Source organism: Syngnathus typhle, linkage group LG15, assembly GCF_033458585.1.
Source record: "Syngnathus typhle isolate RoL2023-S1 ecotype Sweden linkage group LG15, RoL_Styp_1.0, whole genome shotgun sequence".
Taxonomy (NCBI): domain Eukaryota; kingdom Metazoa; phylum Chordata; class Actinopteri; order Syngnathiformes; family Syngnathidae; genus Syngnathus; species Syngnathus typhle.
This window is the reverse complement of record NC_083752.1, coordinates 2,841,459-2,857,082: the sequence shown is the minus strand read 5'-3', so window position 1 is coordinate 2,857,082 and position 15,624 is coordinate 2,841,459. Positions and strand designations below refer to the sequence as shown.

Below are 15,624 nucleotides of genomic sequence, written 5' to 3'. Positions count from 1 at the left end.
ATATATTTCATTACAAAAAAATAGCAAACCAAAAAGTAGGAGTCTATGATTTTTTTTTTTTAAACTGGCTATTGTTTTTCCAAATTAGTTTATTTGGTTTTAAAAGAGCCGCAACAATAAACAGTCGTGTGGTCTTTATATTTGACTATTCTGGCAAGCTATTTGTCTCACACACAAATCTATATAGTTGCTGATATGTTATTGTTATTTCGAAACCCCTTACCCTAACGTTGGTCCAGCAAAAATCATCTTACATAAACTGTGCAGCGAATGTATGCGTGGAAGAACGGTACATTTGTTTTTGTGTTCAGTCGGACATTTTAGTTGAAACCCCAGAAGTTGGTGTTTCACTATTTTGACTCCCCCGGTGTATCTTTGGTCCATGAGAAGATGAAGGAAGTCAACATGGCCTTCCCCGTGAGCTTGGAGGCGCATCTGCGATCGGCCGTCTCAGAGGACGCCGAGCACCGGGACGACGGTCTGTGCGTGGTGGGCATCTTCGGCAAAAGCGATATGCAGCTGAACGCCCTCAAAGAGTCCCTCGTCAACACTCTGGCGGACAAGCACGTCTTCTCCGCGTTCGGCGGTGCGGACAACGGGGACGGGAGCGGGGGCATCCAGGCGCTCTACAACCCGGACAACCGCGTCTTGTACCTGATGCTCACCTCCGTGTGCGACGGCCGCCAGCTGCTGCGAGCCTGTCAGTCCCCGGGCGCTGGCAGCGGCCACGCCGATGCGCACGACTTTTGGAAGGGGCTGGAGCGTCAGCATTGTCTCCGCCTGCTCTACTTGTTCTCGGTGTGCCACGTCCTGCTGCTCGTCCACCCGAGCCACACGTTCGACGTCACCTACGACAGGCTCTTCCGAGCCCTGGACGCCCTGAGGCAAAAGGCGCTGCCTCTCATCCGGGCCGCCGTCAAGGACTGCCCGGTGTCCAAGGAATGGAAGGTCAACTGTCGGCCGTGCCCGCCTCGGCTCCTCTTCGTCTTCCAGATGAGCGGAACGCTCAAGGTCCTCCATCTACGTGAAACATACAGAATTTTAAAAGTTTTTACTCTTCACTTCAAACCGCAACTTTGTGTTTTTAAGTGTGTAGTTGAAGTCATTTCATGCGCCTTGCTCCCTTCAGTCACTTTTTTCTATTGTTGCACTAAAAGCGTCAACGTTCCTACATGGGTCCTTTCCTCTCCAGGTCCCCAATGGTTCCGAGTCAGGCGCCCACCCGGACAAACCCAAGAAGCACTCGCCCCGGCGGCGTCTGCAGCACGCCCTGGAGGATCAAATCTACCGCATCTTCCGCAAAAGTCGCGTCCTGACCAACCAAAGCAGCAACTGCCTCTTCACCGTGCCCGCCAACCAGGCCTTCGTCTACGTGCTGCCCGCATCCGACGACGACTCTGTGGGCTCCCTGCTGGGCCAGCTGCGCTCCAACTGCGTCCTGTGCGAGCAGGACTCGGGCACGCTGGTGTCCGGCCCGCGGCGCTACCAACAGATGCGGCCCTCGGCCCGACAGGGCCTTGTGGAGCAATCGGGCGCCACTGTGGGTGCCGTGCCGACCGACTGCAGTTTGAAGGAGTTCCTCAGCCAGCACGTGGAGCTGGTTTTGACCAAGAAAGGCTTTGATGACAGCGTGGGACGGAACCCACAGCCATGCCACTTTGAGCTGCCGTCTTACTCCAAGTGGGCACAGGTCCGATATTAAAAGTCTACACGACCTCAACCCTCGAGGAATGAATTGGTCAGGTCCGACAAAAACCTTCACAACTTAATTGAAATTCTTTTTTTCTCTGGCTCAGGTGGCGCTGAAGCTCCACCAGGCGCTGACCGGTGGCGACGAGGACGACGTGGCCGAGATGGCGGCCAAGGTTCAGGCCCAGCTGAAGGTGTTGGACGGCTTCCTGGACGCCGACGCCAAGTTCTCGGAGAACCGGTGCCAGAAGGCGCTGCCCCTGGCCCACAGTGCGTACCAGGCCAACCTGCCACACAACTACACCACAGCCGTGCACAAGAACCAGCTGGCGCAGGCGCTGCGCGTCTACAGTCAGCACGCACGTGGCGTGGCTTTCCAGCGCTACGCCCTGCAGGTCCACGAGGACTGCTACAAGTTCTGGAGCAACGGGCACCAGCTGTGCGAGGAGCGCAGCCTATCTGACCAGCACTGCGTTCACAAGTTTCACCTTCTGCCGCAATCGGGTAGGAGCATCGAAAGCTGTTGGCTGGCTGCAGCTTGAGGTGGTGCGTTTTATTCAAAGCATGTATCTCCAAATTTACTTTGGGTGCTAGGAGAGAAAACGGACATGGATCACAACCCGCCCATTCTGAACCACAACAGCAGGGGGCGCTCCACCAGCTCCTGCAACTGCGGAAGGAAGCAGGCGCCCCGCGACGACCCCTTTGACGTGCAGGCAGCAAACTACGATTTTTACCAGGTCTTTTTTAGATATAGGAAAAAAAAAAAAAAGTTCAGCGCTCACCCCGTGTTGCCTTCCACTCTTGTCGTCTTGCAGGCCCTGGAGGAGAAATGCTGCGGGAAGCTGGAGCGGATCAACTTCCCCATTTTCCAGCCGAGCACTCCCGACCCGGCTCCAGCCAGCAACCAGGCAGAGCGCCCGCCGTCCGAGGCCGACGCCGACCGGCTAAGGGAGCCCGGTGCCGCCCACAGCCACACGCCCGGCGACACCAGCCTGAGCTTGGCACTCAGCCTGGGCCAGTCCACCGGCAGCTTGGGTCCTTACGGGGACGGCGAGTCGACGACGACGGCCGGCGCCGATGGCCAAGTGCAACAGAAGCGTCCCAGCCTGGCCGACCGCCAGCCCTCCACCGTGGAGTACCTCCCGGGAATGATGCACTCGGGCTGCCCCAAGGGCCTCCTGCCCAAAATCTCCAGTTGGTCCCTGGTCAAACTGGGCCCGGCCAAGTCGTACAACTGCCACACAGGGCTGGACCAACCCGGCTTCCTCCCCGGCGCCTCCTTCCTGCTCCCGTGGGACTTGATGATCCGCTCCCGGTCCGAGGATGACCCGAGCGAGCCCCTGGATGGCGGCGCGTCCTCGTGGCCGGTCCCCAACAAGACGCTCGTGGGAAAGCGGGGGGGCGGACCAGGTAGGACCCGGCGGCGGGACGACTCGGCGCGGGCCTACGTGGGCTTTGAATACGAAGACGGCCGGGGGCGGCGCTTCATCGGCTCGGGGCCCGACAAGGTCGTTAAAGTGCTGGGGCCGGGCGGCGCCAAGGAACCTGCTACCAGGGTGCTCAACAGCGACATGCCCCTCTACGTGCCGTCGCCTTCGCAGGGACGAGGAGTGAAGCCTCACTTTGCTCAGCTGATGCGGCTTTTCATCGTTGTGCCAGACGCCCCGCTGGAAGTCACCCTCAACCCTCAGGTGAAAACCGCTGAAAATAAAAAGCACACGCGTCTTCAAACTTTGAAATGTTTTTTTATCCACTGAATATTGAGCATCCACATCCATACTTTTACAGGTGCAGGCCGGGCCGCCGCCCTGCCCGGTGTTCCACCCGGAGCAGACTGACTTGGTGCTGGCGCCCGACGGCCTTTGGGTGCTGCGCTTCCCGTACGCCTATGCCACAGAGCTGGCACCCTGCTATCCCCCCAAGGAGAACCAGCCCCTTGGCAACTACAAGGTGCTGCGAGGAATCCTTAAAGCCAACACGCAACCACAGTGAACGCCTCCCCCAATGTGCAATCTCGCAAACGGCCGCACGAGGGCGACAAATGTTTAAGAATCGCCACATCCATTTGCTCCAACTGCATCTTGATTCTTGAAATAAATCTGTTTTGCATCAACATAAACCGTGGATGTATTTCGCCTTGTTTTGCGATTGCTATTCCGTTTATAAAACAATTGCATTACGCAATCACCCAATTATCTTTGTAGCTTGAAAGGAAAAGTCTGAAAAACGATTATCAAGATAGTCCACGAAGAGTAGTTCCTATTTTGAAACCCTTTTTTTTTTTTTAAAGATTAAATACAAATGCACCCAATTAACATTAAATACAGAATATGACTATGTTAATCAGACAGAGTACAATGTCCCTGCGGGTTTCATAAGCAACACGGAAACGGCTCGGTGTGATATGGTGGTGTCACGAGCAAGTATATAACCTGAAGGAATGTAGCACATAACAATGCAGTTAATAACAAAGCTCGCTATTCAAGGTCATCGAGCGGGACACCAGGAGATCAAGTGTTCTTTTCCACCTGGGGTCAAAGATTATCTGTTTTTGTTTACAGATAAAAAAATTGTTTCCCAGTAGAAATTTGATTTAATTAGACCCTGGGCCAAGCTGTCACCATCGTAAAACCTTTTACTAACGTTCAGACAATGATTTAGGAAACCATTTCGCATGATCAATCATCAACTAAGAGTACAAATATAATCACAGCAGTACAATTCGAAAAAAAAATTGGGATGACACTGCCCAAATCCAAACACTCTGAAAAAAATAGCAAATGCTACATGACAATTGTTTTGTATTACTACGTGATGACTGACAGAAGCGGAAGAATAAACAAATGGAACATGCTAATCCTTTAATAAGTGACAACATTGACAAAACATTGGAACACTGCCAAGCCATTGCTCCTTATTCCGCTCAACTTCCCGAGTCATTCATAAAACACCTGTGTTGCCAAAAAAGCTAAATGAGGCATCATCGCTAAAAAGTTTTTGAGAACTGCTTTCAATTCCGGGACCACTATCAGTCCCGTGGTGACCTTTAGAGAAGGATCGGCGTAAATCTGGGCTTGTGTTGAAAGCGACAACAAGTGTGAAACAAAAAAACGCCAAAACAAAACTTCCATCTGTCTGGAGTGGACCATCCCCCCCCCCCTAACTTTCGTCTGGTGGCCAGGTATACGAGAGGAGATCGTTTTCCACAGTGTGCTAAAGTTCACCTAGCGAGGCGGTACAAAAGGAGGAGAAAGAAAATCGGAAGACGACAACCGCTGAGTGGAGATGTTGACGGGCCGGCGTGATCACACGCACGAGGTGAAGAAGAGGCAAGGTGAGAAAGGCCGCAAATTCATCACAATGAATGTTCTCTTGCAATGGGTTACTGCGCTAAAGTTAACTTTCAACCCAAAACTGCATTCTTTAACCCAAGATGGACTTTCCAATATCCTTTTAATTGATTTTAGCATTAAAATGCGCTTTAAGTTATTCAATTGTGATTGGTTGTTTTAAAGCGTGTTAGAGGAGTGGGAAAAGGTTTCCACTTATTTGATTTCTACGGTTTAATTTTTAACTCAGTTATTACGGCTGGAACTCAAGCCAAACTTTACAGTAGCGTATCATCTAATAATTTACAGCGCGTAATTATTGGTCAACTAACTTCACCTTATCTGCTTTACACTTTAGGAGTTTTAACCACTTCGGTTCTATGTCCTCAGTTTGTCCTAAGACCCGAGTATCTAAACCCGCGATGGCCGTGAGGAAAGCGGAAGTCCGTCGGCGCATCGTCTCCAAAGACGGCCACAACAAGGTGCGCATCAACAACGTGGAGGGCATGGTCAAGCTGTACTTGCACGACATCTGGACCACGGTGGTGGACATGAAGTGGCGCTACAAGCTCACCCTCTTCGCCTCTACCTTCATCATGACGTGGTTTATCTTCGGTGTGTTCTTCTACTTGATAAGCATGGGCAACGGCGACTTTGAGCCCAATCTCAGCTCCAACCACACTCCCTGCCTGGAGAACGTCAAAACCTTCACCGGCGCCTTTCTCTTCTCGCTGGAGTCGCAGACCACCATCGGGTACGGTTTTCGCTACATCACCGAGGACTGCCCGCTGGCCATCTTTACGCTGGTGGCCCAGCTGGTCATCACCGGCCTGGCCGAGATCTTCGTCACGGGAGCCTTTCTGGCCAAGTTGGCGCGACCCAAGAAGCGAGCCGAGACCATCAAGTTCAGCCGCAATGCGGTGGTGTGCCGCCGGCAAGGACAATTATGCCTCATGATTCAAGTGGCCAACATGAGGAAGAGTCTGCTCATCCAGTGTCATCTCACCGGCAAGCTCCTCAGCGCCTACGTCACCCAAGAGGGCGAGAAGACACTAGTTCACCAAACGTCGGTGGACTTCTTGATGGACTCCAGCAGCGAGTTCCCCTTCCTAATCCTGCCGCTGACTTTCTACCACATCCTGGACGAGCGCAGCCCACTAGCCGGGTTGACCGCGGAAAATTTGCACAGCAGTGAAATGGAGCTGCTGGTGACGCTCAACGCCACCATGGAGTCCACAGCGGCGACTACTCAAAGCAGGACGTCCTACGTGCCCAACGAGATCTTGTGGGGCTACGAGTTCAAGCCGGTGATTTTCAGCTCGGCCGACGGGAGATACGTGGCCGACTTCAATTTCTTTGATAAAGTTCAGCTCAGCAATGACGCCGCATTCCCCAGGAACATGGACAAACTCAAGCTGGAGCAAGACGACAACAAAGACTAATCGTGTCTGCAATCGAGAACATGTTACACTCCTGATTGGTACTTCTGCTGCACATGCCAATGTCATTTTTGTGTAAGAGGGAAAGAAAGAAAAAAAAAGAAACGTAATATATTTCTGAGTGAAAAGTTATCAGTTGTGGAAAAAAGTTTGTCCTATTTTTTTCACCTCTCTTTTTAGTGGACTTCACACTCCTGTTGTGACAACATTTGAAACTATTTTCTATCAACACTAAAAACACAGCTCGTGTTTTCACTGACATATTGTATACAAACATAGCAAAATATAATATAGTCCGTCCAACCGAGCCGCTATAAAGTACGCGAGTTGAATGGCACAACTATCTTCTTGATTTGTTTTGACAATGGACAATAATTTGAAATACACGCTACTGCCACCTACAGGAGCTCAGAGAAACGACAACAACAGTTGAAGGGAAACTGCATAATCTTGACACGTTTGGGCATTTTTTCTTTCTTTTGGTTTTTGTACTTAATAAGCGACACCAGCTAATATGTAAAAGTGCCTCTCATACAAACTACTAAAACGGAACAGAAACACGTCTTTCAGTTGATCAATTGAGAAGATTTAATTCAGTATTTGAATATTTTGCATATTTCTTGTTTTGGCGATTCATCAGAGTATGATAGTTTTGATTGCTATCGGTAGTAGTTCTACAGTTAATGAGGCTTCCCAGTAGCGGTTTGATAATAAAGATAAACAAGAAAAGCTTCCTACCAGCTCTTCGATGACGATGTCCACCATGAACGAAACTTTCCGCGTCCATCTTGGGGTCGCGTCGGATTGGGCTGTGACGTCACAGGTTCGCTCCACAAAAATGTCCACACGTTAGGCGTCGACCTTCATCTTTGGACAAAAGATGACGTCACAGGCAATCGGGCGACGCGTGTCTGTGGTAGGTCATGCGTCGCCGTGACGTCACACTGTGAATGCAAGTACGTGACTCGAGTTTCTGTGTTGTATGTCCTCTCGTCACTCAGCTCCTGCAAGAGTCACACAAATATTCCATTTCTCATTTGTCATCGATTAGACTCCCGACAATTTGCCGTTTATTGCCTACACAGGTGAGTCACACTGACAATACAAGCACATGGAGTTCACAACCTCCTGGAAAATTTGGGGAAAGCAATTTAAATATAAAACGTGAGGGATGAAATGTGTCAAGAAATATCTGGAGTACAAATGACATTTTCTAAAATGCTTATGCTAATATGTATTTCAGCGACAATGACGAATGCTAACGGTTGCTATGACAACGTACTGTTTATTAGCCTGGGGGCCATTTGTGACCCGCAGGTTGATATATTGCAAATCCCATTTTTTTTTATATCCCAGATGAATGAAATGGCGACAGCCACAGCTATGTTGCAGCAATATTATTCTTTTTTTAAAATCAGGAATGAATTGCACCATAGTTCAGACTCATAAAAGCTTTTGGAGAAACGCAATTCTGAAGGGTTACAAAGTTGTCATGACTCAAGTAGCTATGCTGAGGGGGGTGAGGGGTGTTAATATCAAGATGTTAATATTTAAAAATCGATAAAAGCAAAAGCGTAAAACTACCCCCTCCCTTTTAGAATCCACCTAGGACACATTCAATGAGAACATTGACAACTTTTAATTTTCCCACAAACCTCTTTTGCAGTGAGATTTCGACGTTTCAGTCATCCGTCGTCAAGCGTTGTCGAAATCGATGACGTCGTCCGACCGGTGAAGTTGCGTCCAAGCCATCTCGAGATGGACGACGAAGAAGCTTTCCCCAAGGAAGTCATCCTGGTGCTGGTGAAAGCCAGCTTCGAGCAGATTTCGGCGACCCAGTGGGCTCTGTTGGTGTCGGGATCCCCCGACTCGGAGACCCAGGGCATCCTCGCCGACACCATCGGCGACGTGATCCAGAGGATCTCCTCCCAAGTGGTGAGGCATCTGATGCCTGCCATCACCGAGCACATGCAAGAGTCTCAGTCTCAGGTCAGAACCGTTGTGAAAGAGCACGTTCAAGCATTTTGAAAGGATGGTCCAAATCATGCAAGCTTGCAAAACTGTACCTAAAAATCACTTCCACCGCCGCAGGTGAGTAGTGCCATCGACCGGTGCAGTCCGAAGCTGAGCGAGTGCATTACCGAGACGTTCGCCGCCGCCTTGGACCTCCCGCCGCAGAAGTACGAGGGCTCGCGGGAGCTCACCTCGCTGGTGGAGTCGGAGGTGAAGCACCGGGTGACGTCGGCCTTGTCCGTGGCGCGGAACACCGACCAGTGGCCTTCGGAGCCCACGCTCTTCATCCGCGGCACCATGTCCAGCGTGGGCAACCTGGCCTCCATCTTCCGGAAAGCCGTGGAGTATCTGAGACACGTGTTTGCTCGGGCGCGTACGCCCTGCGTGGTGCTGTGCGGCCGCTCGGCCATGAAAGCGGGCGACATGACCAACGCCGTGAGCGGAATCCTCATGAAGTGGTGCCGCAACAATAAGGGGCAGAAAGCCCAAATCAAACCCACCCAAGTCGAAAAGATAGTGGACGTGGAGACGGTGAGTCCGCCGGACGAATTGGACATACTTAGCGATGACTCCGAGGGGGAGCTCACGGAAAGCGCTAAGATGGCTGCGATGGAGATCACCAAAAGTATCATCCAAGAGCCCGTTGGTGGCTCCGGGGGCCGTGTGGAAAAACTGACACGCTTCAACCTCAACCTGAAGGTCATTTCCAACAAAGTGAAGAATTTCTTTAGCTCGCAGCGGCCAGCCAGTCCGGGCGGCAGCGTCGCTTTGCGCAAGTGTCGCTTCTTTAAGTTTGCGCGCATGCAGTTTACACGCATGTTGGGAAGAATCAAGCGCGCCTTCAAGAACCAAGAAGGGTGTCTGGTGTGCCTCAAAACAGATCAGCAAAAGTCCCCAAGAGGGGACTCCAAAGGCACCTTCAGGTCCAGCACCTTGCACGTCAGGCCGTCGCAGTGTCCCAAGTTTGAGTTTGAGGCCATCCAAGAGATGGTGAACAGGTTATTTGAAGACCTCAGCAGGCTGGACCCGGATGTTCGCGCAGTCAGAATCCAGCGCTACATGGACGAGAAGCTGCGAGGTGTTTCGCAAGACCTCACCTCTCGTCTGTACGAGTACATCATGTCTTGTCAGAGCGAGGTCTACGAGGTGCCGTCGAGCCGCTCCAACACGCCTTTCATGGACTCTGTGCTGTGGGGCCGGCGGGGGAAGAAGAACTGGGACGGTGGGCAGAAGTTCTCCCCGGAGGTCTTGTACGCCATGACGGAGGACGCGGCCTGGAGGTTCCTGCAGCAGCTGCTCCTCTGGCTGGAGACGGAAGACGGAGACACGTACGCGGACGAAGTGTCCGGTGCCGTGGGCGAGATCAACCAGTTGGTCGTCACGGCGCTCAACACGGAAGGAACCCAGGAGGACGAAACCTCCAGAGAGACTTCAAAGGAGCTGGTCAAGGAGGAGAGCCCCAAGTTTTCCTCCTACGCTCCCGAAAGCCGCACGATGACCTCGGCCTCTTCTGTTGGAGAACCGCTGTCCTTGAATGACCTGAGTGAGGTCTTGGCCTTTGCGCTGACAACGCAGCTGGGCCAGCGCCTGCCCAGGAAGTGCAAGAAGTCGCTGAAGGCGGACGACCTGATGCTGGCGGTGCAGCAGCTGTCCTCCAAGGCGTTGAAGGAGATCAGCCCGGGCCAAGTGGACAATATTGAGACGTTGGCCAACGTGGAGCAGGTGATCGTACCCGTGGTGAAAAATCTCCTGGCCGAGTTCGGCACGCCCGATAAGTTGGTGGAGGCGGTGATGTTGGACGAGGCGTATTTTGACAACGTGGTGACGAAGCATCTCACAGACCAACTACGAGCCCCCCGGGAAGCGCCCCAGGGCCCCCTGGCATCGTTAATGTGCTGCTATCCGTGTCGCTGATCCCGTCGGAAGTTATCGATCATGTATTGCGCATGAATCGACTACCACAAACTGCAGGTTCTCAGGCCGAGCGAGTCATGAACCAAATTTGGTGGATTAAGTTGACTCGCTAAGCTCCAGCCAGCGGACTTCAGTTGGGCTGGAGTTGCTGGTTTGCCTTTCAAACTTGTGCGCCGCTTCATTCAAACCTGAAAAGGGGAAAAGCTGCACTTTCAGAGACTCTATTTTCTTTTTTTTTAATTAAATGAACCAAACCTCGATTCTTCAACTCCTTTATTCAGCCATACAAAACTCCCGTGGACTCAAAGCCTGCACAGCTTCAGAGGGAAGTTCTCCGTGATCAGGTGGTCGTCGTGGAGCACGATGACAACGTTGACTTCAAACTCTACGAGGAAAACAAAGGCGTAGTTTAGCTCAGCACGCAAGCAACAACATGCCAGTGTTAAAGCGATCATATTGAATCACACCAGACATGGAATGGATATTTTTCTTTTGTTGTTTTTCCCTACAAAAGTGGGGACAAATGCTATAATCAGTTTTTTTTTTTTTTTTAAATCAGCGGCGAACAAGTATTTACGTAAATTACATTTCTTAAATTTCAAATTGTGTTGCAGTGAGCGAGCATCGCTCAGCGTTCTTCTCAGTTATATATCTGTAAATAAATTACTTGGCAAAAAAGTTCATTTTCTCCGCTTTTTATCCAGAAACCAATTTTGGAAGCCATGCGCTACCACTGATGATTGAACAGAGGCTTTTGTTCTTTCAAAAATAACAGTTTACCACCTCTTAAGATGAACTGGTCCATTGGAAGAGTTAACAGGTTTGCCCACCTCCGCCTTCCACAGTGCGCACACGCTCGGTTCGTCGTAGCAACGTTGGCAAGCGGGCGCTTCGAGTGCCTACTGACCCACTTTGAAGTTGGTGGTCTCCAGGGTTGGGCAGGTGAAAAGCCTGGGGAACACCATGTAGATGGGAATGGGCAGTCCGCGGCACACGTCGCCTTCGGCTATCTGGATGTTTTGGATCTCGGTGGCGTCTCGGGCGTAGCCTTCGGCGCAGCCTGCGCGAGAAAACACCCTCGACGTGAAAATGAAACACTCGGCAAAGTCAAGGAAGGAGGCTCACCGCAGGTCTCCACTCGAACCAGCTGCAGCTCGATGCTCTTGATGGGAACGTCGGAGCTCTCCACCATCACCTCTCCGGTCAGCGGCCGGCTTACGGCGCAGGTGGTGTTGTCTAGGTGGCCTCGGATGACAAACCTGGGTAGTGAAGTCCGCTGGGAACCAAGATGGTGAGCAAGTCAGAGTTGCGGTTTGACAGCGAGGGAGTCTAAAAAAGGTTTGTGCCACCTCGCGGATGTTCTGCAGGGTGTCGGGGGTGATGGTGAACTTGACCGGAGTGGCGCTGACGTTTGCTATCTGCGGCTAAACATGAGACACAGCAACACATGGCACAAATGAAGGTATATTTAAAGGGGTATTTATAATAAAAATAAATAATAATCACTTGGATGTTGCAGCACAGGTTTTGAGTGCGTTCTCCCTACCTGACAGTGCACGATGAACTCGCAGGTCCTGCTGAGGTCTTTGGCCAGTAGCGAGCGCTTTAAGTCACAGCGGAGAGTGTACTGCATGGAACAAACACCATTTTCGTGAGAGTTATATAATAATGCGGACTAGTTTGAACATGTGCAGAAAAAGAGCAAGAACGGAGACCGATGGCTCCATGTACGCGCTGACCTGGATGTTGACAAAGACCCCATGGTAGGTCTCGTACAGAGCCTTATTGCCTTTGGCTTTGAGGGGGAACTCAAAGGGGATCTCGGTCTTGCCTCCCGGGATCTTTCCGGCCTTGGCCACCTCGATGCTGCAGCTGATCAGCGAGATGGGCTGAAGAAGCAAAGTCAAATGCAGTCGTTGTACTTGCAATTAAATCAAGACATAGGGAGACAAAGTTTTCCAGGCTATTTTTTTGGCCTCAGGGCCACGACAAAGACACGTTTGAACACTCATCCATCGCATTTGCGTTACCTTGACTGAGTTGTAGAAGGCCTCGAAGACACCCACACTCTTGGAGCTCAGCTGTAGATTGACCAGGCCTTCCATGCTTAAGGAGATGCCGTGATGCTGCAGAGCCTCCTTGCATGCCAGCACGATAACGCCGGCCACAGGCTCCTGTAAGATGATTAGAAAGGAACAAATACGTCACAGGGTCAGATACAGATAGAATAAACACAAGTGAAATGGGTTTTGTCTGGATGAGATTGGTTTGACGTACAGCATGATCCAGCACAATAATACAAGTGCGTCCATTTTAATAGGAGATGAAATGATTGACAATTATTTTGCTGGGCTCAGAGGACAGGGGGCGCTGTCAGTTTGAAATAACCCGGTTTCGCGTACAAAGTTGCCTTTTCGCCCATATTCAACTTGGATTCAAACGGTTCAAACAAAACAAAACATTCGAGGAAAGAAAAAGCTAACGAGAGAGTCATGAGACGATGACGTCAGTCGGAACCCAGACGTTAGCTGAGCCCGGTAGCATCACTTCACGTTCGAGATACTTACACCCTCATGATAAACTTTGTTGGCCCTTTTCAGTCGTATGTCCAACGTGACGCTCATCTCCGGTCGTCACACGCCAAGTCAGTTGTTGCATGTAAAGAAAATGTACATCTTGGGCAACTTGGCCAATTTAGATAGCTTGAGTAGTTACTTCCGGGATGTAAGCGGAAACCAACATAAGTATCCTGAGACTTTCCCGGTACAGATTTCAAAGTAAAAGAAATTGCAAGCGCCTTATTTACATATTCTTTCCTAATTAATTTTCGATCGTGTATCATGATTCTCGAAAGTCAGGGATAACAATTGATTTTATACCTTCATTTTGGCGTCATTGGAATATGGCCTAAAAACGAGTGAACGCCTATTTTACTGAAAAATATTAATTTATTGCAACTTTTTGATTTTTTTTTCTTAAATTGGTAACGTCAATATTGTGTTGGCATTTTGGGATACACGTGATGCTTGTTACATTGGCGTTAAGATTATCAGGAGTATCCGCGGGGAGAAAGGATCAATACGACTGAGTGCTTCTGGAAAAAATTGACAATCGTTTTTATTTTGGTTACACAATACTTAAAAGGATGTGATCAACGCTCATAAAAGAGGTGACATGTTTCTACTCAATGAGCAGTTGAGGATACACAGGAGGACTACAACACAGGAAGTAAAGTCTTACACGCTATGACGTCACGGCTGGTCATGGGCGACCACAGCCAGACGTGGCGAGTTCGCCGATAACATCACCTTTTGTACAAAGATCAAGGCCGACACCTTCACCGGGGGGCATTTAACAGAAACACTTGTGTTTGCGTGCGTATTTATGGTTTTACGCGATTTAAATGTAGTGGATCCGAATCTGTGACGTCACCTTTTGCCGACTGAAGCGACCCCGAGATGGAGCCGGATCGTTTACTCAAGGTGGACGCCATCCTAGAGCTGGTCAAGTCCCGCTTCAATCTCATCTCCGCAGCCCAGTGGGCTCTGCTGGTGGGCGGCACCCCCGACTCGGAAACCCAGGCCATCATCGCCGATACGATCAGTGACGTCATCCAGAGGATTTCCTCCGAGGTGGTGCGGCAACTGCAGCCGGCCATCAGCGAGCACCTGCGCGGCCAATCGTCTCAGGCTCAGGTGAGTTCTGGACAGGTGGAAAAAGTTTGGACTACAGGATATAGTTGTCTGTTTTTGTTTGTTTCAACGTGCACTTGGTTGTTCCCCATCACCGCAGGTGAATAATGCCATCGACCGGTGCAGTCCGAAGCTGAGCGAGTGCATTACCGAGACGTTCGCCGCCGCGCTGGACCTCCCGCCGCAGAAGTACGAGGGCGCGGTGGAGCTCACCTCGCTGGTAGAATCGGAGGTGAAGGACCGGGTGACCTCGGCCTTGTCCGTGGCCCGGAACACCAACCAGTGGCCTTTGGAGCCCACGCTCTTCATCCGCAGCACCATGTCCAGCGTGGGCAACCTGGCCTCCATCTTCCGGAAAGCCGTGGAGTATCTGAGACACGTGTTTGCTCGGGCGCGTACGCCGTGCGTGGTGCTGTGCGGCCGCTCGGCCATGAAAGCGGGCGACATGACCAACGCCGTGAGCAGAATCCTCTTAAAGTGGTCTCGAGTCAATAAGGGCGAGAAACCCCAGCCCCAGTCCCCACCCCCACCCCCCCAAATCAGCAGCATGGTGGACATCGAGACCGTGAGTCAAGACTCCGATATCGCGCAAATGCAAGTGACGCAACAACAATCCGACCCAAAGGCCAAGGAGAGCGCTCTGATCACCGCAAAGGACATCACCAAAAGCATCATCCAGGAACCTCATCGCAGCTCCGGAGACCGCACGGATAGCCACCTGACCCGCTTCAATCTAAACCTGAAGCTCATCTCCAACAAAGTGAAGAATTTTTTCAAGTCGCAGGAGACAGCCAGCCCAGACGGCCACGTCAAAGTGCGCCGCTTCCGTTTCTTCAAGTTCGCACGCCTGCAGTTTGCGCGAATGCTGGGAGGACTCAAACGTGCCTTTAAAAACCAAGAGGCGTGTCTCGTGTGCCTCAAGTTAGATCCGACAAAGTCCCCCAAAGACTCCAAGGGCGGTGCTTTCAGATCTAGCACCTTACACGTCAGGCCGTCGCAGAATCCCGCGTTGGAGTTTGAGGCCTTCCAGGACAGGGTGGCCAAGATGTTCGACGACCTAGGCCAGATGGATTCAGAAGTGCGCGCAACCAAACTGAAGCGCTACATGGACGAGAAGCTGCAGAGCTTCTCCCAAGATCTCTCCTCTCGCCTATACGAGTACATCATGTCCTGTCAGAGCGAAGTCTACGAGGTGCCTACGAGCCGCTCCAACACGCCTTTCATGGACTCTGTGCTGTGGGGCCGGCGGGGGAAGAAGAACGGGGACGGCGGGCAGAAATTGTCTCCGGAGGTCTTGTACGCCATGACGGAGGACGCGGCCTGGAGGTTCCTGCAGCAGCTGCTCCTCTGGATGGAGACGGAGCCGCGAGGCGAGGAGACGTACGCCGACGAAGTGTCCGGCGCCGTCAGCGAGATCAACCAGTTGGTCGTCACGGCCCTCAACACGGAAGACGAGGAGCCCCCGAAGAGCCAGCGAGTGAGCAGTCCCTCCGCAGCTTCCAAGTCGCAGCCTTCCGGAACAACCGCGGAAGAGGCGGGACCGTC

The 15,624-nt window shown here is 51.5% G+C and overlaps 3 protein-coding genes across 3 annotated transcripts; 2 read left to right on the top strand and 1 right to left on the bottom strand.

The window, feature by feature from the left end:
- The first annotated feature begins 106 nt into the window (after nt 1-106).
- Nucleotides 107-3,811, top strand: smg8 (SMG8 nonsense mediated mRNA decay factor). The gene is made up of 6 exons (XM_061299439.1): nt 107-1,011; nt 1,193-1,690; nt 1,797-2,193; nt 2,284-2,429; nt 2,508-3,383; nt 3,481-3,811. The coding sequence occupies exons 1-6, from the start codon at nt 391-393 to the stop codon at nt 3,682-3,684; spliced, it is 2,742 nt and encodes a 913-aa protein (XP_061155423.1). The 5' UTR covers nt 107-390; the 3' UTR covers nt 3,685-3,811.
- Nucleotides 3,812-4,831: 1,020 nt separating this feature from the next.
- Nucleotides 4,832-6,592, top strand: kcnj15 (potassium inwardly rectifying channel subfamily J member 15). Its single transcript, XM_061299444.1, has 2 exons — nt 4,832-5,026; nt 5,412-6,592. The coding sequence occupies exons 1-2, from the start codon at nt 4,978-4,980 to the stop codon at nt 6,461-6,463; spliced, it is 1,101 nt and encodes a 366-aa protein (XP_061155428.1). The 5' UTR covers nt 4,832-4,977; the 3' UTR covers nt 6,464-6,592.
- Nucleotides 6,593-10,643: 4,051 nt separating this feature from the next.
- Nucleotides 10,644-13,149, bottom strand: vps26c (VPS26 endosomal protein sorting factor C). Its single transcript, XM_061299448.1, has 8 exons — nt 12,955-13,149; nt 12,418-12,561; nt 12,127-12,276; nt 11,934-12,014; nt 11,737-11,811; nt 11,513-11,663; nt 11,295-11,447; nt 10,644-10,772 (listed from the first exon to the last, which is right to left on the bottom strand). Exons 1-8 carry the CDS (start codon nt 13,009-13,011, stop codon nt 10,690-10,692), a joined length of 894 nt encoding a protein of 297 aa, XP_061155432.1. The 5' UTR covers nt 13,012-13,149; the 3' UTR covers nt 10,644-10,689.
- Nucleotides 13,150-15,624: the final 2,475 nt, after the last annotated feature.

Bases quoted from the DNA above. Each gene is read 5' to 3' on its own strand.
- smg8 (XM_061299439.1), top strand. From the start codon at position 391: ATGAAGGAAGTCAACATGGCCTTCCCCGTGAGCTTGGAGGCGCATCTG. The intron at 1,012-1,192 runs GTCCTCCATCTA...TTTCCTCTCCAG, and splicing joins AGATGAGCGGAACGCTCAAG to GTCCCCAATGGTTCCGAGTC. The intron at 2,194-2,283 runs GTAGGAGCATCG...TTTGGGTGCTAG, and splicing joins TCACCTTCTGCCGCAATCGG to GAGAGAAAACGGACATGGAT.
- kcnj15 (XM_061299444.1), top strand. From the start codon at position 4,978: ATGTTGACGGGCCGGCGTGATCACACGCACGAGGTGAAGAAGAGGCAA. The intron at 5,027-5,411 runs GTGAGAAAGGCC...CTATGTCCTCAG, and splicing joins CGAGGTGAAGAAGAGGCAAG to TTTGTCCTAAGACCCGAGTA.
- vps26c (XM_061299448.1), bottom strand. From the start codon at position 13,011: ATGAGCGTCACGTTGGACATACGACTGAAAAGGGCCAACAAAGTTTAT. The intron at 12,277-12,417 runs GTAACGCAAATG...TTGCTTCTTCAG, and splicing joins CCTTCTACAACTCAGTCAAG to CCCATCTCGCTGATCAGCTG. The intron at 11,812-11,933 runs GTAGGGAGAACG...TCTCATGTTTAG, and splicing joins AGTTCATCGTGCACTGTCAG to CCGCAGATAGCAAACGTCAG.